General features: G+C 43.5%; 1 protein-coding gene across 1 annotated transcript in view; it reads left to right on the forward strand.

The window, feature by feature from the left end:
• ANO1 (anoctamin 1) overlaps positions 1–26,006 on the forward strand; it is a 71,199-nt gene that overhangs the window by 15,667 nt on the left and 29,526 nt on the right. Inside the window, exons 2-7 of the mRNA XM_036384847.2 lie at positions 14,678–14,856; positions 17,403–17,729; positions 20,060–20,158; positions 21,130–21,281; positions 22,503–22,557; positions 25,004–25,055. Of these exons, the coding sequence (XP_036240740.1) occupies positions 14,678–14,856; positions 17,403–17,729; positions 20,060–20,158; positions 21,130–21,281; positions 22,503–22,557; positions 25,004–25,055 (864 nt within the window). The remainder of the gene's footprint in view (positions 1–14,677; positions 14,857–17,402; positions 17,730–20,059; positions 20,159–21,129; positions 21,282–22,502; positions 22,558–25,003; positions 25,056–26,006) is intronic.

Below are 26,006 nucleotides of genomic sequence, written 5' to 3' on the forward strand. Positions count from 1 at the left end.
CCCAGCGTGGGAGCTGGAGCAGCACTGGGCCCTCAGTGCTTATTCCATGTAATCAAACACTCCAGCCGCAGCCATGGGCAGCAGCTGTTTTGAAAATGACATGATGGACACGTGTCAGGACATTCTGGTGGCAGCAAGCCTGTGCATGCCTGCGACTGAGAGCGCCCCGTGTCCCCTCTGGAGCCCCACTCCGTGCCCTGGGTCAGATGTCCTTAAGGTTGGCTGGCTTAATGAGGACCACTGGGTAATTTGGTTAAATTTGAAAAGCTCCACTTCCTGGAGTGTGGATGTAACAGGGAACATGAGCAGCTTTGTCCAAGGCTGTTCCCATGTGCTGTGCTCATCCCTGGGGCTGTCACTCACACTCTTAGCCCCCTTCAGCAAAATAATTAAAACCAGCGAGCCACGGGCTCTTCTCCATCCTCCAAAGTGTTTAAATTTAATGGCCAATTTCATAAACAGTCCAAAAGGTGCTGGCACATATTGTTCCTGAAGGGTAATCGTGGCAGCAACATTCTGTCTTGTAGTTTATATAGAGAAAGTGCTCTAAAAATTTATCTTTTTGTTAATTTTTTGGTGGACCTCTTCCAGTTGTGTTCTCCATGCCCCCAGATGGGACTTTCATAGGAATTTTAAACTTCAGAGCACAGGAAATGTAAATAGAAAATGCTGGGGGGAAAACACTTTTTGTTGTTAATAGCATTTCTGAATTTTCATGGTATTTTGAAGGCTATTGTGTGTTTTTTGATGCCCAGAAAAAGTCACATCATGATACTGAGAAAATCCACGTCCCATGGCTTGGCTGCAGAGAGTGAAAATGAAGTGTATCACATGGACATTACTTCTTGTGTAAATGGATGGATTGATGGTGCTGTTGGAATGGTTCTTTCCTGCCCTGTGGTGGCTTTTCTCTTCACATATTTCATTCAGCTGCAGTCTTAGAAAAACTGTACCTGTCTTTTAGTCGTGCCTTTAGCTGTCTTCTTAGTTCTTTATTTTGTTTTAGGTGACTTTCTGGTGAAGGGTGTTACAGGAAAATATTTTACTACTAAACAGGAGCATAAGGAAGTATGTTTAGAGAAGCCTGAAAGTCTCCAAATTTCTGTCCTTTTGCTTTGTGTTCCTCATCCTGTCACTACTAATGCTCTTGGGAACACCTTTTCAGCTTGGTCCCACAGCTTAGGCAGTAATGAACCAGACCTACCCATCCTGAGAAATCTTCATTAGCATCAGCAAGACAAATGGCCTGCTGAAACACCCAGAGGTTTGTGCTCTCCTCCATCAGGACTGACACGTTCTGCCCTCGGTGCTGTGCCTGCTGGTGGGAGCAGGAGCTGGCAGTGTCACCTAGGCTGTGCCTGTGACTCAAATTGCACTGAGTCAACAGGCACCCCAGCCAATCCAGCCTGCAAACTGAATTATTAATTCAGTAATTCAGATTTCAGTAAAATTTGGCATTTGGGTTTAGCTTGCGTGAAGGAGAAGTGGTTTTAAAACCTCTTCAACACCGGAGATTTAACTGAAGAGCAGAGGTTTGGGTTTGCTTTTTTTTTTTTTATTTTAATCCATGTTTGTGATCTGCTCCACCGTGTGTTTATTTTAAAATCTACATGTGCATCAACACATTCTCAATCTGAAATGTAGATCTCAGACTGACATGTTTTAAATGTTTGAACTGCATCCAATTTTAAAGTACCACAGTTATCTAAGAAGTACATCAAAGTTTCCTGCAGTGTTCATTTCTCATTATTATCTGTTCTGGAGCACTGATTGTTTTTCGGTATAATTAGTGTAAGTTCTCCTTTTGATCTCCATGTCAGATGTGCTCTCATGTTTACAGAGAAGAATCTCCTCCAGGTTTACTCCTCCTAAGTTTTACTGTGTAAAACCCAAACTTCTGCCCTGATTCCACAATTTTAGGTATTGGATCTGTGCAGTGTCAGGCCACTCAGAAGTACTGGTTTCATTTGCTTCGAGTACGGTCACATATGGTTTGTATTTCCATCAAATTCCTCCAAAAAAAAGCACCCAGAAGGGTAAATGCCAGCTCTGTTCCTCTATGCCAACTTCAGGCTGGACATGGCAGGACAGTTGATAATAGATCTAAAATAAAGCCTGCTGATGACAGATTGCTCCACCAAAACTTTTTTTGAAACTTGAACCAGTGAGGTCGGTGCCTCTCCCTTCAGCTTTTTGTGTCTGTGGAGGTTTGGATCCGGTACCAGCAGCCTTAAATCTTGCATTGTTAAAACAGACTTGTTGTTGCTTATCTTCCTGGAAAAGGATGTGCTCCCAGGAGTGGAGATGAGAACCAGACAAGTGCAAAATCCTCCATCTGGGCAGGGATAATTAGCCAGTTCCATGGCAGTTCCTCAGAGAAGGGTCTTGGACTCATAAAGGAAACATAAATCCACAATATCTCTGTGTAGGGAACATGTAGTAATGCTGCTCAGGCCTGGAAAAGCCTGACCTGGAGGACTTTATCCTGTTTCAAGCATCTTTTCACAAGAAAAATGTGTAGCATACAGCCTAAAGCAACAAAAATGAAAAGAAATCCAGGGAAATATGTTGGAAGAAAGTAGAGGGAGAGAGGCATCTGGCCAGTGGGGTTTGCAAAGTTCCCTTTGGGTTTCTGGATGGAGTTGTTGGTTTTGGGGCAATATTTGTCATCCTTGTCCAAGTGTGAGGTGCCTTTGATGCTGAATTTTGTTTGTAACTCAGAGGGAAAAGCCCATCCTGAGAGGAGAGGGGAGGGCACAGTGGGAAACCCTCTGTTCACCCTCTGTGCCAGCTGCTCTCAGGAACTCCTGGGGTCACCATGTCCAAATCTTGGCTATTTCAGGCAACCACATCACAGAATCCCATTCATAAATTTCTCAAGTACCATTACAAAAATAGTTTTGTTTTACTTTATTTATATATTCTTTTTTTTCTTTTTTTTTTTTTTTTTTGCCACTATTGCCCTGGCATGAACCTCTGCTTTGGAACATCATCTCTAATGACTGCTTTTGAGTGTTTTAAATGTTAACTAATCACTTGTGCACTTTATTTGTCCTTCGTTTGTCTTCTTGACTATCCAGTGTAGGATGGGGAAAGTGGGTAATGAGGGGGTAGATTTTTAGTTCTTTTATTGTGTCCTAGGAAGAGCAGCTCCTCCCTCCATCACTGCCACAACCCCCTCTGTCATTTTGCATCTGTTTAAATTTGAGTTCCTGTGTCTGACACCACGGGTGATGTGTGCTGCAGGCAATATCCCCGAAAAAAAAGCTGCTGTTGTTTGTTCATCTTCACTGGACACACCCTAAATAGTAATTTTCCTTTTTCTGAGCTGTTTCTCAAAGAGGGACAGCTGTACTGACACAGACTGAAGGAATCCCGGGGCACCTGCAGTGCCAGATGGCGCTGGCAGGTGCCAGCCCTGGAGAAGATCAGGAGCAGCCTGTCTTGGAGCAGAGCACTTCACACCCTGCTGGGAGCTCTGACGGGCTCTTGGAGGCTCTGCAGTCATGCCAAAGATATTTTTGTGGGTGTTCCTTGAAGCAGAGGAGCCGTGCTGTGTTTGGGCACAGGGTGCACAGCAGGCACTGGGTGTGCAGTTTGCCCTTAAGGCGTTGGCTTCCCCTGGGTTGGACACTGCTTTCTGCAGCTCTGCTCTGGGAGCTCCTCTGCTACCACTGGTGGCTGGAAGTTCTCCACCCAGGTCTCCACTGGGACATCAGCAGAAACAGATTTCGTTTTGGCATCTAAAAATCAAGGAGAAAGCAGAACTGTCAGTAAATGGTGCAACCAATTATATCCTTACCCAAACCAGAAGAGCCTCCAGCTCAAGGGCAGGATGGGCAGAATTTGTAAATCTTCCAGCTGTGTGGTGTGCCCCAGTGGTGTTGGTGGATTAATGAGAGATAAATGGCTGTCTTCACCAAGAGATCCCTTTCCCTGCCCCTGCTGTTTTTCCCCCAGGCACAGCAGCAGCACAGCCAGTGCCTTTGGTTGTGCTGCTGCAAAGTGTTTCCATATTTAAACAGTGCTCCAGATTGTTTATTGATGTGGATAAGTGATACAGCATCCAAACCCCTGGGAATCACACCACCAATTTCCCAAATAAATAGGCATCAAGGAGAGAAGCCAAACAGGATATGGGTGCTCAAAAGGCTCACAATCAGCAAGAAGTGTGCCTTTCTGTCAAACCAGCAAGACACTGTCTTACCATGAAAAGTAGCATTTCAGACACAGTTTTTTCTGCAAATGGCTGATTTTTGCTGCCTGGCTTTTTAAATCTTGTTTAAAAGGGCATGGGCTGAGTCCTTTCTAAGAGCCTGATGGCTGATGAGCAAGTGTAAAGATGAGCAGAGAAAGCACTCCATGTTTTGTGGCCTGGGGAGATCCCGATGGAGGCTGTGGGGATTGTTTCATGGCTGCACCAGGTGTGATGATGTTTTTCCCACTGGGACATCATGTTCGAGGTGACAGAACAGGCCTGGGTCTGTAGGTTTTTCCTCCGTTGGGAACTGGCACTCCAAAAGCTTTGGGCAGAGTCAGCTCGTTCCTACATTGACACTTGCTCCAGTTTTCAGTACCCTTGGAGCACCCAGCCTTTCACAAAAGACAGATTTGTGCTCTACCACCGGGGGATGTTTATCAAGAAGAGTTGGCTCTGTGCTCTGAGGTTTCCTTGCAGGATCTTGTTGGACTGCCTGGGGGTGTGCTGTGGGGGCATTCCCTGTCCTGCCCGTCCCTGGTCCCAAGGCAAAAACCAGCCTGCAAGGAGAAAAGGCAGAAAGAACTCAAACTGTTGATCTGAGTTACAAATATTTCCTGAATGAATACAGTTGAGATATGAGAGTTTTCAGGGAAGAAGAGTTGGTTTCACCTAAATAAAAAATTGTGTTGAAATCAGGCAAAGCAAACAAGCAGGTACAGAAACATCACAAGTGTGTGTTGGCTCAGGGGGATGCTGTGGTGGGGTGCCCATCCCTCTGTCCATCCTTACCCTCATGGAAAGAAAGATGCTTTCATCCTGAATTGGGTTGGATCTGACAGCATGAAAACCAATATTTACCCTATCAAACATCTTTTTTCCACCCTCTGCAACTGGTTCAAATATTTTAAATATTGTCTGTCCCTCAAACCAAAAAATGCAGTATCATAACAAAAACCAGCGACTGCTGCAGGCCACAGACACCCAAAAGGTCAGTAAAGCAAAGGGCCCAAGGATGTTGCTAGCATCGTTATCTCAGGCAGATTTGAAATCAATCAGAACTGCAATACCTTTGTTTTTATTAAGCTAGTTGCCCTCTCTTCCTTAAAAATACCAATATTGACATCATTGCTGCAGTCAGAACTTCCCTTTCTCTCCACCAGCAATACATTTATTGCACATTTAAAAGCAACCACTTCAAGATGATTTCCAAAGAGCTTGAATGTTAAAAAAACCCCAAATCTAAAATTGTAGAGACTGTTCATGAGACTAGAAACCTAGCTGACAAAAATATGTTTATTAAACTGATTTAACAGACCCACCAGCATAGAGTATGTGCTATTAAAAAGCAATCAACTTTGTAAATAGCCATTTACAGCAGATTTTGAACAAGTTTATGGAATAACAGATACTGTCCTTTAGTGTATCCAAAACAATTACTTTCCTAAACATATTGGTAAAACACAGGGCTTTTTTCCTCATGCAGAATATTGTTTTTCTAAGTGTTTCAGTGCTTGTAGATAAGCAATGTATTAAAGTTTAATTCCATTTTATTCTATTGTTTAGGGGTTTTTAACACAGAATGGATAAACATTTACCAGATAAATGAACAGCACATTTTCCTTTTTTAAAAAAAGTGAAGACAGAAAGTGAAATATTATTCTGCTAACCAAAACAGAAAAAAAAACCAAAATCAAAACTTGTCTTAGACTTATAAACTTAATCACACTTTAGGGGAAAATAAATTCCTTTCCTAAATTCTAGGATGAAACCTTGACCCTGCATAAATAACAAGGTTACATCCTCAATGTCTTTCTCAGGAAATATGAAAACAAATAATGTTTTTCTCTTTTTCTCTCTGGGTTGATGTCAAATGCTTGCTCTTGGGAGGAGCTGCTGTTTCCTTTCTTACCAGAATATCTTTGGGCAGCCCATCACTGGCCACGTGCCTGTGATGAATTTTGGGCTCTTCCATGGTGAAACAGCTGCAGTTTGGGAATTTAAAGAAGAATTGGCTCCAGAAAAGATATGATGTTTGAAAATCTATAATTTCTAGTTTTGCTGGTTTGGGCCATACTTTTGTGGTGCTCAGAGGTGTTTCTTCAGTGGAGGAGGATTCATTTCTAGTAGCAAGGAGAGAGTGCTGAGGGTTTGTCATGGGGAGAATGATGCCCCTCTGGTGACACTTGTGATTGTCTGGTGATGCTCTTTCTGGGAATGATTTCTCAAAGAATAATGAACAGAGAGATGGAGAGAACAGGAGAATCCTGTCTCACACTTTTGGAAATAAAATACTGGACTAGAGTTGCCCTTTATTATTTCTGTTTTCGGTAGTGTTTTACTGGTTTTTGTTTTATGGTCATCATAATTACAAAAGAAAAGTCTTTAGGTGTTTGTTTTGTTTTTTTTTTTTGAGGACATCTCTTTGAGTTTGCCAAGATGTCCTTGTTTCTACACAAGTTGAGCACAATCATCTTTCAAAATAAGTCTGTCTTGGGTTCTTGTGATATGAACTCCTTGTTGTTTGTTTTTTGGAGGGAGCAGTGTTAGGCACCTCCACCCTGATGTAGAAATCTGCCTCTTCAAGGTCCACACCTTTGGGATGGATTCTGGGCTCCTTTTGCAAAAGTGCTGCTGCAGAACAAACAGGAGCAAGTTGGGAATGAAACTGAGATATTTGGATAGAGATTTTGGCCCAGCTGCCTGTGAGCAGCTGTGCCCTCCACGCTCTGCTTCTTTCCATTGTACAGGTGACAGCAATTTCATGGCAATTGCCTCTCCTTTGTTTTTGGGCAGGAAATGTACCAGGGTACCTTTGGATAATCCAGGTTGATTAGTGAGCCTGTCTCCTGTTACAAAACCCACAGGGCAGCTGTTTATACCTAGACTGGATCTTGATACATTATTAGATAATAATTAGTGTCAAAAGCTCCTTAAGGAGGAGGTTTGGTGAGCCTGGCCTCTGCCCTGCTGTCCTTCTCTACTTCCCAAACTGCAAAGAATGTCCATCCTCAACCTTCCAAGGGTGCCTTTCACCTGGGGGCTGTCAAGAACCCTTAGAAAGGCACTGGCCCACACCTTCCCCTTGCTGGCCCCAAAGGGAAGCAGTCTTTGCTGTCAGCTTTCTGCTCCAAGAATTCTGCCACTCTGGGAATCCTGAGCAGGAGTGTCCTGCTTTCCTGCAGCATCCCCTGGCACAGGGAGAGCTGCCTGGCTGGGCCATGGCATCCTCCCAGATCTCATCTCTTTTCTGAAAACCAAGGAGCAGAGTGCCTGCTTGCATCAACACTTCTTAGGGCTTCTGCCTCTGGTGTGCCTCAGCTTGCTTCCTTAGCACTGGGGAACACAGGGAATGGCATTCCCTTGGACAGACAGGAGCTAACAGAGCTTTTCCCATCACTGATTTGCATTCCCTTGCTCAGGGAGGGAGATTCTTCCAGCTTCCTGCCCCTTTATTTTCTTGTACTGGTGTCGTTCCAAGATAAAACTGCAGGGCCATGAAGAAAACTCAGGAGAGTCAAGCACACAGCTGGGATCTCAGCTGGATATCTCCCATCACCCTACCAATCTGCTCCACCTGCCTGGGCACACCCAAAAATATATATATATATATATATATATATATATATATAAATAGGGTGGAGCTCTGCCCTGTAAATCCCAGCCCCAGTGACTGTCTCTCTCAGCTCAGATGTGCAAAAGCAGCTCCTGAGTGTGGTGCCTGTGGCCCAAACCCTCTTTATCAGGTGAGCAAAGCCTTCCAAGGCATCCATGACTGGGTTTATGCAGCCCAAACCTCCTTGTGACTTTGCATGGAAATGTAAACAGCAGTGCAAATGTCTCAAGATTAGGAGTTTAAATGGGAAAGCTGAGGGATAAAGAGCAGCTCTCCCAGCCAGCACATGTGCCATGGCCTCAGCTCCAGGCTGCAGTCCGTGACTGAGATTTTTAGAGTAAAACTGGTAGTTTTTAGATCCTCACTTCCACATGTTTGGTATAAAGAGGCTTTTGTTAAAGCCTGGTAAAGGAAAATATACATCATATTTTAAATGTATCTAGATATCTTTTATATTTAGACTCTGGTGAGAGTTTGGGTATCCACTGTCCCAATAAATACCAATTCTCTCACCATAATCTGCTTTTTAGTATTTTTTTTCCTTTCATCTTATCGCTCCCATTGATAAAAACTGCCTTCTCTTGGAACATACAAACAAAAATAATGGGAATCACAACCCTGCAAAACATATTTAAAACATGGATTCAGTGGCTCTCCCATATCTGGTTTTGTTTTCACCATAACCTTGAGCATAGTTTTAGTGCTGATCTTTGTGCAATAGCAACAGAAGCAAATAATATTTTTCTGGTGCCTGGCAGTAGAAGAGTGCTTAACTTAGGTGTATAAGAAATATGTCTGAAAACAGATTGACTTAATAGACCATTAAATAGTTGTTGGTAGCTGTGGAGAAAAAAGTGAAGTTTGTTTTGGGATGGGAAGAGGCTTTATGTGTTTTCATAAAATATGAGATTTGACAGGGTCTAGAGAAACAGGCAGTGATGTTATGGTAGAATTTGTATCTTCTTGTCATTTATGGGCTGTTGAAAATGCCATTTCAATCAAAATGTTCATTCTCTTTAGAGGTTTTAGGTGGTTTTGCTCTGTGTTTTTACATTTCACAAGGTTTGTGTCAGATCAGGCATGAGGTCAAGCCCAGGACTGCATCCTGCAAATGGAGTAAATAAATCTTTGAAAATAAAAATAGACAAGCATAAATAAAAAAATGATGTCATAGCTGTGTGTTCTTCTAACCTGCTTTGAATGTGTTGCTGACAATAATAGATCAATACCTTTAAAGCTGCAGACAGCCTTCCAGGAAAGCTGCAGCCCCACTCCAGAGCCCCACCATTCTCAGTAGTGAGGAACAGAGCTAAGCCAGCTGATCATCCAAACAATCCTGCCAGGAGCTGAAGTTTTTCCATCCCTGTGACCCCTGAGCACTGGACACAAAGTGTCTGAATGGGCTCTGCCCTTCAGCGTGGGTTGTCAGCATCAGGTACATCAAGGTCACTCTGCTTTGGAAGTATTTCTCCTCTGCAAAGGAAACTGTCTGTGGAGTCCAGGATTTATTTAACTGTTTGAGCGTTTGAGCTTTTTTTTTTTTTAATGGGTTGGGTCATAACATCATACTTGATTCATTAAGGTAATAAGCAGCACAGATGTAGGCTGCAAGTTTTAAAATAAATGTAAAAACACAGGAGATGGGCGAGTTCCAAAGTGTCCTACTTGGAGAAGATGAAAGAAGCAGGGTTCACCTTTCTGCAGGTGGAAGGGCAGTAGAGGTATCAACATCCCTGCATCCCTGAAAGGGTGGGCAGGAGGTACCAGCATCCCTGAAAGGATGGGCAGGAGGTACCAGTGTCCCTGAAAGGATGGGCAGGAGGTACCAGCATCCCTGAAAGGATGAGCAGGAGGTATCTGCATCCCTGAAAGGATGGGCAGGAGGTACCAGCATCCCTGACAGGATGGGCAGGAGGTACCAGCATCCCTAAAAGGATGGGCAGGAGGTGTCAACATTAAGTTTGCCCCAGGGAAGGTGGGCTCCCTTTTCCTGCCGGGTGGTACCAATGAAAGCTGCTGCCTCTCCACCAGCAACACAGCTCGGGGCAACATCTGGCTGCTCGCAGCTGGAGGGGCGAGGGGGAATTTACATTTCTTGTCCCTGATGCGGCGCTAATGAGCTCCTGCTGTCAGGATTTGAGCAGAGCAGAGTTCGGGACGTGTGCGGGTGTTCCTGGGAGAGCACGGCAGCTCTGTTGGTCCGGGGCCAGAGCCTCGTAAACAGGTGTCAGCATCCCAAAAAAAGAGCTGCCCTCCCTGCCAGCAGCGGGTATCCTCGCTGGCATTGCAGCCTGCTGGCTGGCATTCCCGGGCACGGCTCCCCGGCCGCAGGGCTGAGCCGAGCCGGGCTGGGCCGGGCTGGGCTGGGCTGGCACTCTGAGCCTGCTGGGCTGGCCTTGCTCTCCCGGGCTTTGCCTTCCAAATCTGACAGCCTTGGAGTGTATTAGGGGAAGGAAACGGGGGAGAGATAGGCGACTCACTTGTGAGGATGATGGTTTTTTTCTTAGGATTAACCTCTGAGTTGGAATTTGGGAGATACAGGCGGTAGAGGGCTGGGTGAGGATGTGCTGGAGGAGGATCCTGCTGCTAGGGGGCAATATGCAGCAAGCAAAACCCCACTAAAGGAGTTTTATCGCAATATCTTACCTTTTCTTCAAGAAAAGAGCTTAAATCCAAAAGTTATCCAATGTATTGCACCAGCTAACATTTTTTCCCCATAGAAAGAGTATACTTTATTTGTTTACTTATTTACAACATTTACTTGTAGGTTGTGTTTGCTTCTTTTACCATATGTATATATATATGTGCGTACATGACTTTCTTAATATGCTTCCTCGTTACCTCCATGATTCTTAACTTTTCGTTCTGAATTCTATCGTGGTTTATATAAAGCAAAAAGATAAGGACTTGGACACTTAAAAGCCTTGAATCACATGGACTTGTACCTCTCCTGCTGCTTTCCCTTTTTAACTCAGAGGTCTTTGTGACTTTTTTTTTGTTCTACCGCTTTCTTAAACGTACTCTCTAAAAGTGAAAACAAGAGGAGACCAGGAAAAAAAGAAAAAGCAAACAAGGGAAGGCAGTTTCAGTGACACTACTGGTTTCAGGTTGAGCAGGGAAATGTTGTTCATTTGTTTAGATGTACCCATGCTGAATTGATGATGCTTATTTTAGAACTGGTGCAGGGTATTTCTTTAAGACTTGCATTGCATGAATGCAATTTTAAAATTCATTTTAATGATAAAAATACTTTTTGCCAGGGACTATTCAGTGGGTGTGCATGGTTATGACTATAATGTTAATGGGTGATTTAATCATGGAGAAAATGCATTAGTTTCTACAACAGGTTTTTGGTCCTGGTTCAGCTGGTCATCAACATTGAGTGAAGCATTGTCTGAATGAGGAAAGGTTACAGCACAGTGTGACAAATTTCAGTGGTGAAAAAAATTATCATTAATTAATTTTTGTGTTAATTTTTGCAAGATGAGGTTGGGAATTTTAACAGCTGCGACTGAAATTTGAACAGAGGAGGAAGTGGTTTTGAGTTTGAGGGACTTTTTTATTAGCTCAGTCTTGTTTCCCATATGGTTCAGAGTGAGAGACTCAGGCATGGGTTTGACTCTGTGCCCCAGAATATTAGGGGACTTCTGCTGACTCAGAATCCACAGGGTTTTGGGATTGGCTTTATGGCTGTGTTGAAATACATTGAGTGCTCCTTCAAGTCTTTGTTGTAGTGTTTTCTGCTTAATAAATAGAAGAGAGAGGGTTAGTCAGCATCAGAAGGCAGCAAAGCCAGCAGTTTTCATAATGCTCACCTCTTTCAGCTCCCAACAAAGAGATTACAATGTTAGTCTAGTTGAATTAGGACATTATTGTTCTTCTTGCTCCTCACCTTTCCTCTTCTATCCTGCCATAAATAATTCTGAATGTGAATTTATTTTGATATTAAATTATTGTCCGTGTTTAATGTGATTAACATAAAATATTCATGGTTTGAAGTCTTTGAAATGCTCTACTCCATGTAAAAAAAAAAAAAAAAAGAGGTTTTGTGTTCTGCAACAGAAGGCTTTGACCTGTGCCAAATCAGCACAAGTGAACTGCTTGTAATCCCTGGGTGTTTGTAATTACCAAAGTGGTTTGGATGGCTTTACTTAGGATTAAATCCTGACATCATCCTTAAGTGCAGAAATCAAACTTCTTGTAATTAAGATTATATCAAGAAAGCTCTCACAGCTCACATATTTTCCAGTAGTCATAATAAACCAAAATTCTATGATTCATTGCCCACCTGAAGCACGTGTTCTTTCCAGTATTGCCAGGCTACTGATGTGTAAACAGGAATGTAAATATCTCCTTGTGTCGGGGGGATTGTTTGGGCTTGCACAATGGTGCTGAATCATCTGAGCAGGTCTCCTTGCTCCGTGCTGGGGCTTAACAAACTCTGCTTGGAACTGCAGCTCCAGAGCACAGGGAGGTCGTTTGGGCTCAGTGAAGCTTGTGATTTTCTCCTCTGAGCCTATTCTGTCCCAGTGGTGATTCCTAAACTGACACTTTTCAGTTCACAGCTCCATTATTCAGATTCACAGTCGGTAAAAGGTGCTTCTCTTCTAATACCTTCTGCAAAATTCTGAAATAACTGGGTTTTACTTGGTACACGTGTGAAAAGGAGGGAAAGAAGAGAGGACTTACTCTGCACTTAATCCACTGTTTTTACAAAGCTGTTTCCAGCATCCTTCCAGATGAAAATGCAGGTTGTTGCAGTTATGGAGTTCCAAAAGTTGTATTATTTTATGAGTATTTTGCAGCCACAGAATAAAGCCTTGAGTACACAGGATTTTGCAGCTGCCCACACTTGTTTCAATTCCCATTGTTCAGGGAGGCTGCCCATATGTGCCTGTGAGTGTTGGGAAAAAGAGACCAGTGCACATGTAGGGAATTGGTACAAACATTCCAGCTGCTCCCGTGAGCCAGCAGGCTTCTGGCTGCATCTCTAGATGACTCCCCAAAAAAAGCTCCTTGAGTTGTTACAAATTGCTGTTCAAGTGGCTCTCTGAGTTTGGTGATGCTGCCCCGAGATGTCACGAGTGGTGTCTGTTCTGGGACAGCTGTTGGGGGGTGTTAGACAAGAGCCAGGAGCAGCAGCCCAGGTCTGTGAAGGTGTGGGTGTTACAGGCTGTGCACATGAATATGCAGAGGGTGATTGCTGCCCAGGTGTTGTGATGATGTTGATGAGCACTGGTGTTCCTGGGAAAGCAGCTTGGGGCAGCAGATTGCCCAGAACTGGAATGAACATCCACAAACTCGTGGCGTTGGCAAGCTCCGGAGGAGCGCAACTGTGAATTCCACAGAAGCATGGCTTTCATAACAGTAATGTTTACCTTGCTCTGATCAGCTCAGGACAGGTGCCAAGGCTTTGGTTGCATCCTCCTCTCTGCCTGTTGCAGGCTGTTGTCCTTGCTGGCTCTTGCCTTGTTCCCAGGAAGAGCCTGATCAGAAGTGTAGTGATTATTGCAGTGCCTTCCCAACATTCAGACTGGGCCAGGTGTGATCAAGCTCTGACCTTCTCCAGGGATGGATGGAGATTTGTAGCTTCACTGGTTCCTTCCCCATTGTGTGATCACTTGTTAGAAAATTGAGATTTTTTTTTTTGTTTTGTTGTAATTTCCCTTGTTGCAACTTGTGTCTGTAACCTCTCACCCTTTTCTCATTCTTCACCTGTGAGCAGAATCTGGCCCTGCTGTGTCTGTACCTACTCAGTTGGCTGAAGGCAGGAATAGGACCCCCATCATTTGCCTTCCCTCCTTTGGGCTGCATAAGTGGGGGACTTTTTTGGCTTTCCATTTTTCCAGCCTGTCAGACCCCTTGAAGTGGCAGCCTTACCCTCCAGCTTATCAATCCTGCTCCTCAGTTTCACATCACCTGCAAATTTGCTGGGGAGTGGGGATTTTCTTTGTCTCTTCCCCCAACATTATCCCTGAAGTTCAACCAGACCCAGACAGGGTAATTCAGTTTCATGTTTTTTGTTGTTCGGGAAAGCTAATTTAGTATCCATAAATTCTAAAATTCTTGCTTTATCTTCACTCTTTAGGCAAGCAAACCCTCCTCCTATGTGGTTTCAAAAAAAAAAAAAAAGTACAATGCTGCAGTATTTTATTTCACTGTCAAAATTAACAAAATCTTGGAACACTTTGCCTTCTATTGCTTGCATAAGTGCCCATATGCAAACACCAGTTTGCATTCTGTAACTTATCTGGTTGCTCAGTTTGTAGTGAAATTTTTATTTAAAATCCTTTAGCCTATCTATATGCTTAAACAGGAAATGGAAACAGTTCTGATGTCTTCATCAGAAGCAGGTTGAGACTGAGAAACCCCCAGATTTTCAAGACTATTTAAATAAAGAGTGGTTCAGTAAATGAGATGCAGGATGTAGGTACTTGAGGGAAAACCCTTGACTTAGTTTTTCATCATGAACAAGTTAAAGGAAAAAATGCCTCCTGAAAAGGGAAAGGCACCATGGCACCTATCCTCAACAGCAGTTTTTCCCTTCCTGCCCCCCCCTTTTTCCTTCTCTTGCCAAGAAACACAATGATTCCATGAGCCCACAGAGGAAAAACACCCTGAGACGCCCATGCAGGATAAAAGGTAACTGAGCTCTCTTGCTCTGGAGGAGGAGGAGACCCAGGTAGGGCTGAAGAGGGCTGAGGAAAGCTGAGAAGGGAGGAAGGGAGAGGGGGTGGGAGCCCTGTCCAAGGGCTCATTGGCAGGAGAGGGCAGGAACAGGATACGTTTCAGCTTTTGGGTGGCTCTGGGAGGAGCAAGCTGGGATTAAAGTGTCTTGATAAAATTGTTCCCTTCCTTCTCAGACGGAGACAGCGAGTTTCATGGGGTGGATTTTCTGCCAGAAGATCTCAGTGAGGCTCCAGAGGAGACAGGAATGAGGGTGAACAAGAAGTACTCCTGTCTGCCTGCTGAGGAGAAGGGCATCCACATCATCAACATCCGAGCCATCGAGGACATCGGCTACGACCAGCACGAGAGCACGGTGAGTGACCACGGCCTGCTGGGTCACCTCAGCTTCTTTCCCATCCTTCCCACTCCCAGGATGCTCTGAAATCCCCTTCCTCCATTTTCCCAAGGTGCTGGGAAGCATTGCCACCAGGCACAGTCCATGCTGATGTGGTGGGGGGTGTTCTTGGACGGATGAGAGTGGGAGCACATCCCACTGGTTTAACCTGTAGCATAAAAAGGGGCTGACTCTTCTCAGAGTAAGGAATCTGGCAAGGAGGCTGTGCCAACCTTTACATCTTCTTGCCAGTGCAGAGAGGAACCGAAGGAAATGTCTAAAATTTCATGCAAAGGCATTGTTGACATAGAAAACATGAAACTGATCTTCTCCAGCACACAATAGAAATTAATTAATTTTAATTTGCCATTAATTGCTCCTCAGTTAAATTCCTTAACACAGATTTTAAAGGAAGTTAGTAATATGAATACCCAGCATGATTAGGACTTGGTTATGTAATTTGAACATAAAAAGAAGTTTATTAAGGTGGAGTGGGCTATACAACAGATTCACTGGGGAAAGAGGTACCAGAAAAAGCAACATGGGATTTATTGTGCTTGCGCTTAAAATTAGGATGGAGCATGGAGGAATGGTTCTGTCAGGCTGGTAAAATCCTCCTGCCGTGGTGAAACTGAAATGTCTTTTCTCTGTCTCATTCACAGCTGAAGAGACATGAGCTTACATGGTCTAAGTCAATGCAACTCAATTTAAGCCCAGCACCACTGCAAGAGAATATCTGGCCCATGAGTATCTTTCAGCATTTATACCCCAATCCTTAAAATAATTTGACCATTAATTCCTTTAAAACAGAACCAAGTTCTTTGGCTGCTTCCTGTTTGCTGTGGGATATAGCTGTTTCACATATAAGTGAATTTGTTGTTGGCTTTAGTAGCCACAGTGGTGGCTCAGCTGGGTTTTCAGAAACTGCTGTTTAATTAATTAGTAAGATCAGCACATCTTTTAAAAAAATTAAACACTATCCAGTTAGTTGTCATTTGTTAATATTTTGTTTCTGTAGGAATTTGCATAAGTGAGTTGCCTGCCATAAGCAGACTGTCAGCTTGCTTTAAAAAAATGTTCTGAATTCACAGGTGTGTGCCATTAGCCATAAAGCAATTGAAAAGTAATAGTTATTAATGGTCTTTTATATCAAAATTATGCTTATGAACTAAATGAGAATATCTGGATAGGGCATAAACATTAACAGACTGCCCTGAAGAGTTTGACATGGCTAAATAACCTCCCCTGTTTTCATGGAAGGGGGAATAGAGGCAAGAGGACAATGAGTGAACTCCATGGTGGCTCCAAATGCTGTATTATTTTATTATATATTTATTTACTTGGTGTGAAGGGTTAAGGTTAAATGGGAAAGAGGGATGAGATCCTAAAGGAGAGAGAAGCAGATAGCAAAGGCTATCTAAAATAACTTAGATTTAACATTTTATGTATGAAATAAGCAGGTGTGCAATCCCAAACAGATTTTAGCATTTTGCAACTGATGACCAATTGCTCTCTTTTGGAGCACAATTCCTTTTCCCTCGATGGAGGATGAACATTCTTCTATAAACATAGAAGCCAGAAAAGTTCCCTGGTCACTGCAAAGCCACTCCTGTGTTAGGTATTTTTTGTGAAAGCAGATGCCAGTTACTAGTGAATTTTCTTCCCTTTTTTTTTAAAATATTATACAAATCTCCAAGGATAGAATTGTGAATTATGCACGAGAACTGTTATAAAAGTAGAAATAAATTAATTGTTAGTACCTTTTGTTTGTTTGTTTGTTTGTTTCTACAGGTTGCCCTGTGCAGTTTTCAGATAAATGCTTGGAAATGAAATTGTATTTTGAGTTGTACATTTCATGTATCTTGCAACACTTACCCAGCATTACCCGCGCTGGGAATAAAGCCATTGCCACCATCAGACTGCATAGTGACATAGGTTTTATAAGTGGGAAAAAGAAGTGGTGAACTCAATAAGCAGTGACCCCACTTCCCTGGCCACTTTCCATGGCGTTTTTGGCGGTGCCGCAGGAGCAGCTGGCTCCCTTCAGTCTGTATCTAAGATGATCTCTTTCTCAGATGATATGGACTTGCAACGCTAGATAAGAGAAGTGAGAAATGTTTCCACATGATATTAATCTATTTGTCAGAATTGCAGCATTGCAGATGTCACGGGTGGAAAAGGACAGGCGATCTTAGCGGCGATTAACCCCAAAGGAGAAAACCAAACCCAGCAAGTAGCTGACTTATGAACCAGTGTGCTGGTGATTAGATTAAATCCCAGTCATGCAATCTATTTATTTCTGGCCAATAAAATCCCAGCTGGCTATCAGTAAAATTGAAGGTGTTAACTTGCAAAAATTTTTGGAGTAAGTAGCATGGGGGGACCCCTCCCATCTGCTGGCTGTCTGGAGAGAGGTCATCGTGTGCTCGGGGCAAAAGGAGCCTTGAGAGGAGAGGATGGTCTGTCTGGTGCTTGTGTTGGGCTGTGCATTCATTATTCTTCTCTCTTCTTCTCTCCACACACAGTTATTAAATTCCCTATCCAAAAACCCGGATGCTGACTGCAAATACGGGCTGTACTTCAGAGATGGCAAGAGGAAGGTGGACTACATCCTGGTTTACCACTACAAGAAGTCCTCAGCCGGGAGGACTCTGGCCAGGAGACCTCAGCAGAACGATGCCAGTGTGCGAAGCACCAGGCAGGACCAGCCCCTCCCTGGGAAGGGGGTGCAGCTGGAGATGGGGGACACTGAGCCTCACATGGATTACCACGAGGACGACAAGAGGTTCCGCAGGGAGGAGTACGAGGGGAACCTCGTGGAGGCCGGGCTGGAGCTGGAACGTGATGAAGATGTAAGGATCCCTTTAGAAGGGTTACAGAGGGTGACTGGTGGCCAGGTCCTGGGGGGTGCTGAGCTGTCCCTGTGAGCCTGGCTCTGATCAAGGTTGCACAAGCTCAGCTCTTGCAGGATTTGGTTGCAGTTCTGGCAGTCAGTGCCATCCTCACCCACTGATTTAGCTGGCTGCACAGAGGTGTGCCATGGTGCTGTAAATGCCCTGATGAGGTGAAGCTTCCTGACTTTTCTTGGCCAGGATTTGTGGCACACGCACCATTGCCACACAGCTGTGTTGTGCCATCTGGAAGCGAGGCTTAAACTGCTCTGAACACTAATCCCAGTTTGGTGGGTTTACAGTATGCAGTGGCTTAGATCCTCTGGTAATTCCAGCTATGAGGGGAAAAAAAAATCAGATACAGGCAGTGTCATCTTTATTCCTCAGTATAGGCTTGAGGAAAATTAAATTAGTTCAGGAGGCTCTGGTCCACGCTCCTGCTGGAGCACATGGGTCTGTGTTACAGTTTGCTCTTTCCATTCTTAGACATGAACAGTACAGCTTGTAACATCTTCCACCTGCACCCTGAAAACAGGATATTCTATTAAAAGCCCATTAGACCGTGTAAAAAAATGATGTATGTGAAGTGCTGCCAGTGTGTGATTAGTAGAAATAGACACAGCAGTATTAATTTCAAAGAAAGCTGCTACAATTATCTGACCCAACCAATGTGCCCCAGACTCCTGAGAGAGAGGGTAAACATTTGTGCTGGTTTTATTTACAAGATCTAAAAGTTGAGATCAGCATTTCAACCTGGGAACAGACTGCAAAAAAATAAATCTGTCACCTATTACTTACAAATTGCAGACATTTATATGTTTTATATATTATGTAGATGTAATATATATACATAACATGGTACAATGCAAGAAAAGCCCAAAACCTTTCCCCTCTCTGTCTAACAGTGAAAATCAGACTTGCTTTCTGTCCAGCTTGCAGGTTTTTGTAGCAAACAGGGAGTTTGTCTGTGCCAAGTCATAGATATTGAAATCCTTTTTCAGATGGGAGGTGCCACCTATGACATGTAATATGATTTCAAATGATGCAGAAGGGCTCAGGGATCAAGCCAGGACACTGTAAAAGAGAGGGAACCCTGTCCTTTCAGTGCAAAACACCAAACCACATGAGATGAAATTGTAGACATGAAAGTAAGATGTGGGGATTTACATCAGCTTCCACAGCCAGCACATCCACATAGGGGGAAAGATCTGCAATCACTTGAGCCTGAAAAGCCACAAAGCTGCATTGGAGCCCTTACTGATTCCAAAAGAGCAAAGGCTTCTTAAACAGATGGTGTTTAATAAACCACTTAAGCTCTCTTCAATGAAATGGCTGGATGGTCACACACAGAGAGTTGTGGTCAGTGGCTCAATGTCCACAAATAATTGATTAAAACAAGGCTGGGTTGGACAGGGCTTGGGGCACTCTGGTCTGTCTGTGGCAGGAGTGATGGAACTAGATGAGCCCTGAGCTCCCTTCCAACCCAAACCATTCCATGGTGCTCAGAGTAACCAGTTTCTAGAAAGCCAGTAAGAGCACAGCTGTGTGGAAGCTAGTTATTGTAATAACTGAGTTGGTGCAGCAGCAGGATTAGAAAGATGAAGTGAAGTTCATTTCTCTTCTGTTTGCCGAATGCCTCCTAGTTGGGTATCATTTGCCTTTGGAATGGCTGCTCCAGGGGGAGCAAACATGGGTGTATGTGGGAGTGCCAGGAGCAAACATCCATGTCCAGCCCTCTGGGACACAGCTCAGAGAATTACTGGGCTGCAGGCAAACCACTAATACTGCCATTAAATTCTGTCCTCCTTTTGCTTTGTTTGGTGGAGTTCTTCCTACTGTTTTTCCTAACTATGATGCCTTAATAGGGATAGTCACATTTGATTCCAAGGTATGAGCAGCAGAGACTCTCTCAGCCCCAGCAATTACAGCACCCTCACCAAATCACACCATTTTGGCTGGATGCCTTTGCTTCAAATTTAACTGGCTCAGCCTGTATTTGTGTCCACAGTCATTAGCTTTTATTTCCCAAACAGTTTTTATCTGTTTAACCTTGTGGTAATTGCTCTGGGAGACAATAGCATTTTTTGAGTCACATTCTATAGCAGCTCAGCACAGTGAGGTGTTCAGTGTTTGTCCTGTTGTTAGAAACCAACTCTCTCAAACAAATGAGATTTATCATGTTGGCCCTAATGGACTGTTTGTTCCTTAAATATGTATGAATCACAAGGGGTACTGTATTTGATTTCCTCCCATCAGTAACATTTTCCCCTGCTTTTTTTTTTTTTTTTAAGACCAAAATCCATGGGATTGGATTTGTAAAAATACATGCACCATGGAATGTATTGTGTCGAGAGGCAGAATTCCTTAAGCTCAAGATGCCCACGAAAAAGGTGAGTCTTGATTTTTTTGTTTTCCTCATGAAGGCATAGTTTAAACATCTGTTCCCCTCAGAGCACCTTATAAATGCAGACTGCTTTTTCCACGAGCATTTTCAAAGCAATTAACTGATGTGCACCAGAAATGAAAGTCACAAACATACTTGCTTGGGGCAGCAGAGGGAAAAAGTGGAAGGAAGAATGGAAATTAAGAATCTCTGGCTGCTACCACTGCCTGTACATGATGAGAGTGATTTCAGCCTCAGTGTGTTTTAAAAAAAGAAGTTTAAATTGATGGCAAGATTTCTGTGTGCCTTTTGGGCATTTTTTTCTTACTTGAAGACTGCTAAAACTGAACACAAGGATAGGAATTTGTCTTGCTGGGTTTAGTGACTATTCATATACACAGTCAGTCATGTTTGCAGGAGCTGGGGCCACTCAACCACAAAATAAATTACCTTTCAGAATATTTGAAATATCATTAAAGGAATGACAGTGTATTTTCATCAATTCTAAATCACCTGTGATAGATAGATAGCTACCTGCTCAATGAGCACAGCTCAGAGATGGATTAATACTTAAACATGGACTAAGTGCAGGTTCCAGACTGCACAAAGAAGTCCATAATGGAGCCAGAGACAGTCTCCAAGCCCAACATCATTTATTACAACACTCAAACCACACTTTTGGTTTGGATTTCATATTAATTCCCATTATTGCCTCACTTACCAGGGATTTTAATCAGAAGCACAATTATATAAAGAATTCTGTTGTCATCCTGTGGTTCCCTAACCCTTGGTTTGACTTTCCCATCCCTTTCTTTCTGGATGATTTCAAGAACGTAAACTTCACTCCTCAATAGTTTATTGTAATATATTTATCTAATTGCTTGTTGGTTCCTCACAGTTCACTCTGACCTATGAATAACCAAAAAGCAATAAAGTTTCACTGTTTGGTTTTTTTTTTTTTCCTCTTTGCCCCCTCAGATGTATCAGATCAACCAGACCCACGGCCTCCTGAAAAAGATTAATTCTGTGATTCAAAAAATAACAGAGCCCATCCAGCCCAAAGTAGCAGAGCACAAACCTCAGACGGTGAAGCGCCTCTCCTACCCCTTCTCCAGAGAGAAGCAGCACTTGTGAGTGAAACCTTCCCTGAATATCCATGTCCACAGGTTCCAGCCTCTGACAGCAGCTCAGTTCATGTTCCCGTTCAACAGAGGGTGAATGGGAACGTGAACAGCAATACTTTGGTGGGCATTGCTGCAAAGAATATTTCTATTTCGCAGTAAATTTACTTTTTGGGGGCTTTTTTTGGCTCTGTGTGTTTCAGTTGCTGTTGTGGCACATAATGTGCATCTGTATAACTGTGCACTTCACCTGTCAGGCTGCCAAAAGGGGATTTGTAACGTGATTTATAACAGTCTCTTCTCCACATTAAATAAAATGCTCAGTGAAACTTCAGTAGCCAGAGATGTGGGTTGATAAATTTCAAAATAGTTTCATATATCTGCTGCGGGCAGCTGACACAGGTAGTGCCAAGCAGGCCTTGCCTTTGAAGTGCTGTGAAGTCAGAGGTGGCTTTGCCATCGATCCCAGATCAGCAAGAACAGCTGTAGATGTGGCTGTAGGGAAAAAATCACGAGGTAGAGCCCGGCCAAAGCTTCTCCTGCCCTGGACTGCTCTGCTGCTGCTCTTCCCTGGCCAGCATCCCAGAGGAGTCACTTTGAAGGCCGTGTTTATGGATGTGCCAGCTGGAACAGCAGTCCTAGGGCAGGATCCCTTCCCTGCACCCCCAGGGCTTTGAGGGCTTCATCCAGAGATGCAGAGCACTGATGGGCTCAGGCCAGGCAGTTTGTGTGACATCCTGGCCTGTCCTTGGGCCTGCAGGAAATGTCTTTGTGTGTTGGCGGCGTGTAGGGCATGCCTGGAGGTTCAGGGAAGGTCCAGAATATGCTCCTGATGGGTCTCTCACTGTTTGCAGGTGGCTTTTCGAGGAACAGCACCTGTGTCTCTGCTGAATGAGGGAGGAAACAGAGGCCTCGCAGGGAAAATTAAAGATTATGAGGGGAAATTCAAGGCCAGCAGTGGTCAGGGATTCAACTTAAATGAGTGTCAACACTCTCTTTTGTGCTGAAAAACCTTTAGAGACAGAAACCCAATGAAATGTATAAGCAGCCTCTTTAAATTGTGGGAATTGGTTTGGACTTGTTTTTTAACATGGTTTCTACAAGCTGTTCTTTAATTTGAGCTCTGAGAGATTCCCAGGAGAAATGAAAATATTGAAGGGGTCAACAAGAACAGGAAATTACTCACTTTTTTTTTTTGACCTAATGGGTATCCTTCTAATCTTTTAACAGATTTGATTTGTCTGACAAAGATTCCTTCTTCGACAGTAAAACAAGAAGCACTATAGTAAGTACTGCCTATAAATAATTTATGGTGGATATTGCCTCAGTCGTGGTGTTAACAGCTTTAGTGCAATGCCTGTTCAAGTTTATCTTTCTTAACCAAATGCCAAAGACCTCCTGTGCCATCAGGTACTGAAATGATTCCAGATTTAGTGCTGAGTAGTGTTTGATGCCAACAGGTTGCTGCCTTTTGGAAATTAATTTGGATCTTCTTACTAGTTCATGGGTAATTTTCTTAGTAGAGATATCACCAGCTGGGAATGTTTAGATTTTATCATTCCTTCTGCCCACCAGCTGCCTGCACCCACGAGGGGTTTAACTTTTTGTGAATATACATTGTTCTTTTTGCAAAATGCTGCTAAATACCCTGAGACAAATTCCAACAAAACAGCCAGGTGTTTACAGGGAATATTATTTATAGTTTTTTGGGGGACATTCTCTGTAATGGTGGTATTGAAAGTGTTGAGGTTTATGGCTTTTATCTGACTTACAGAACATAAAATAGAGCTGGGGAAGAAGGTGTAGCCTCATTTATAGCCACCAAAGGAGGAATTGAAAGGCCAGCTCATGTGACATCCAGGGCAGCTGGAAAGGGCAGTGCCAAGCAGCCCTGGCTGCAGCACATTTCAGAGGATAACAGGGACTCTTTGCCCCATTCCACTGCTCCTAACTGGTGCCTTGGAATGTGACTGCCAGCATGCCTTTATCTTCTATTTAACTTCAGCCTTTTGGGATGCCAAGTGGTTTGCAAAAGAGCTTATTTCCCAGTCATATCTGCCTTTCGTTGCTGTGGTGATAAGGGGTGTAAGATATCCAACTTCCCTTTCCTGCTCTGAAATTCCAGCTTATTCCACAGTAGTAGTTCCCCACCAGCCTGAAGAGCAGGGGTTTGATGTGAACACTGGTTATGGGGTGAGGTGAGCTGGACCAGGGGAGGCAGATGCAGGAGCACAGAAATGGGGAAGAAAAAGAAAAATATGGATTTGGTTTATTTGCAAATAAAACATTTAACTTGAGACTGGGGGGAAAAAAAATCCTGGCTTTTGTTCATAGGCTTTCTTTTATATGTCCAGATGTATAGGGAAAGAAATCTTGTAAGTACTAAGAACTCAACAAATAAAGAGTTCAAATTCATGACAGGCTGAGCAAGGCAGCAAGACAAAATGGCTCCATGGAACAAGAGAGTGAGCAAGACTGACTGGAAAATGGACTGAAGCAGGAGCTCAGAGCAGAGGCTGAGAGGGAAAGGAGGGACAAGGGTTTTTTAAACAACTGAAGGAACACTGGGCGTATAAGAATAATGCTGGTGCTGTGCTGCTTTGTGTGAAATCCCTGCAAATCACCCAGTAATGAAGAACATATTGAATGTTTCCCAACATCATTTTATTCTGTGTGCATTGCTGTTTGTATTCTTCTTTCTTAAAGTTCTCTCCTGCCTTTCTCAAATGTATTTTTGAACCGCAGTGCAAATATTGACCCTTCCACCTACTGCGAAATGAACAGGAATCTAGTCACTACCCATGAGTCTTTGATGAATAGAAACTAAGCCAAAGACCTTTTTAGTTATTAAAAAAGAAAATAAAAAAAATGTATTATATAACTGGAATTCTGTCTGTGACAGCCCTTTAATTCACCGGGGTTACAAGACGACAGACTCGTATGTAGACTTGGGATGAGCTGTGGGACTTGCCCCGGATGCCCTCACTTGCTTCCTCCAGTGAATTGGCCAAGAGTCCAGTTAGCACACAGATTAGGGAGCTGGGAAACAGTCCCCAGCTATGCTGACAGGCCAGGCAGCGGGCAGGAGGTGCCTTTGCTCCAGGTTTCCCTGTGCTGCCTGCTCGCCCTGCCAGAGAGCATTGCTGCACTGGAACGGCCAAAAGCCGAACCTCGCGGGCAGCCTGCTGAGCTGTGCAAAGGTTACTCGACAATAAGTGCAATAAATCCCAAAATAAATACATCTGTTTTGCCACTGAGGTCAGGCAGGCTCAGAGATGTTAAGGTCAGCCTGTGTTAGTCCAGTTTGATAAACGGCTGCGTGCTCTGTACACGCCATGAGCCCAGAGCTCTGCACGGCTCCTTGGGATGGAGCCAGCCTGTGCCCTGGAGGCCAGGGAAGAGCTGCTCCAGGTGGAAGAGCACCCCTGAGCTCCAATCAATGGCTAACATGAGCAAATATTGCATTTCTGTTGTGGCAGGGGTAGATGGAACCCTGTTTGCCCCCATCAGTTCTCCTGGTAGCTGACTATTTAGCTAAGCTTTTCTCTCCTGTACAGAAAGCACAGCACAGAGAGCTCTGAGCCCCACTCTCCTGAACACCATGACTTTTATTAAAGAGTGATGACTTCATCCACATCTTGGTTTGGCCAATATTTGAGCTGTACACAAAAAGATTGTGCTTTTCACTGGCGGTGTCTGAAGTAACCCTGCCTTTTCTTTTGCTTTTGTAGGTTTATGAAATATTGAAAAGAACGACGTGTACCAAAGCAAAATATAGCATGGGTAAGGAACTTTATTTAGCTTTAAGATCAATATCTTTTTCAGATATTGAAAATAATTATATGTTGTAAATGGCTGTGGAGTTTAGGTTTTCCCCCTGCTCTCTAATTCAATGTATGTGGATGTAATTGTTTTATTTGGAAATCTGATTCAATTTATGCAGCTGTTTGACATTTTCTCAAATGTGAATTTATAGATTAAATTAAATGGTAAGTGAGCATGTAGCCCCTGCAGATGTGACTTAGGATGGATGGTGACATAAACCAGCAGATGAGATGTGCTCTGTGTTCTACACTCCCTGAAATGGATTGAGAGTGTTTCTGTGAAATCCAATACCTGCAGTGAAAATCTATGGCTTGGCCCATTTCGTTCATGCAGGAGCCCCAGATTTTATAGTGGGATGGTTTTCCAGTGACTTGAGGAAAATGGTCTTGACTGTTGACTGTCCTGAGGGGAACTGAGATGAGCCCCCTGAAGCAGCCAGGGGCCAAGGCTTGCACTGGAACTGGGCACCTCAGCCCTCAGAGCAGGTGCTGCAATTCAGGGGATATGAAGTTTGTACTACCACAACCGAGAGTTTTAGATTTCAGCCCTAGGGTTTGTGCTGTAAGAATTAAACTCATAATAAAGATGAATTGCAAATCAGGCCACCTTGAAGATTTGTTGGCAGCTGATCCTGCTCAGCTGTTATATACTTTATTTTATACATGATACTTGACTGTGGGACCAAAGTTAACAAATAGTTAATGGTAAATCCAAGCAAAGTGAGAAAAGTGCGCAAACATGGAAGAAAATGTTTGGTAACTGTTGAAATCTGATATGGCATGTATTTGCCTACAAGAAGTTAAATAAAACAATAGGAACTTGAATTACAGGTAGTTCTGTTCAATATTGACCCATCAGCTGCTTAGAAAGACATCAAATAATAGAAGACAATTATGCCACAAATTATTT

This window comes from Molothrus ater, chromosome 6, assembly GCF_012460135.2.
Source record: "Molothrus ater isolate BHLD 08-10-18 breed brown headed cowbird chromosome 6, BPBGC_Mater_1.1, whole genome shotgun sequence".
NCBI lineage: Eukaryota > Metazoa > Chordata > Aves > Passeriformes > Icteridae > Molothrus > Molothrus ater.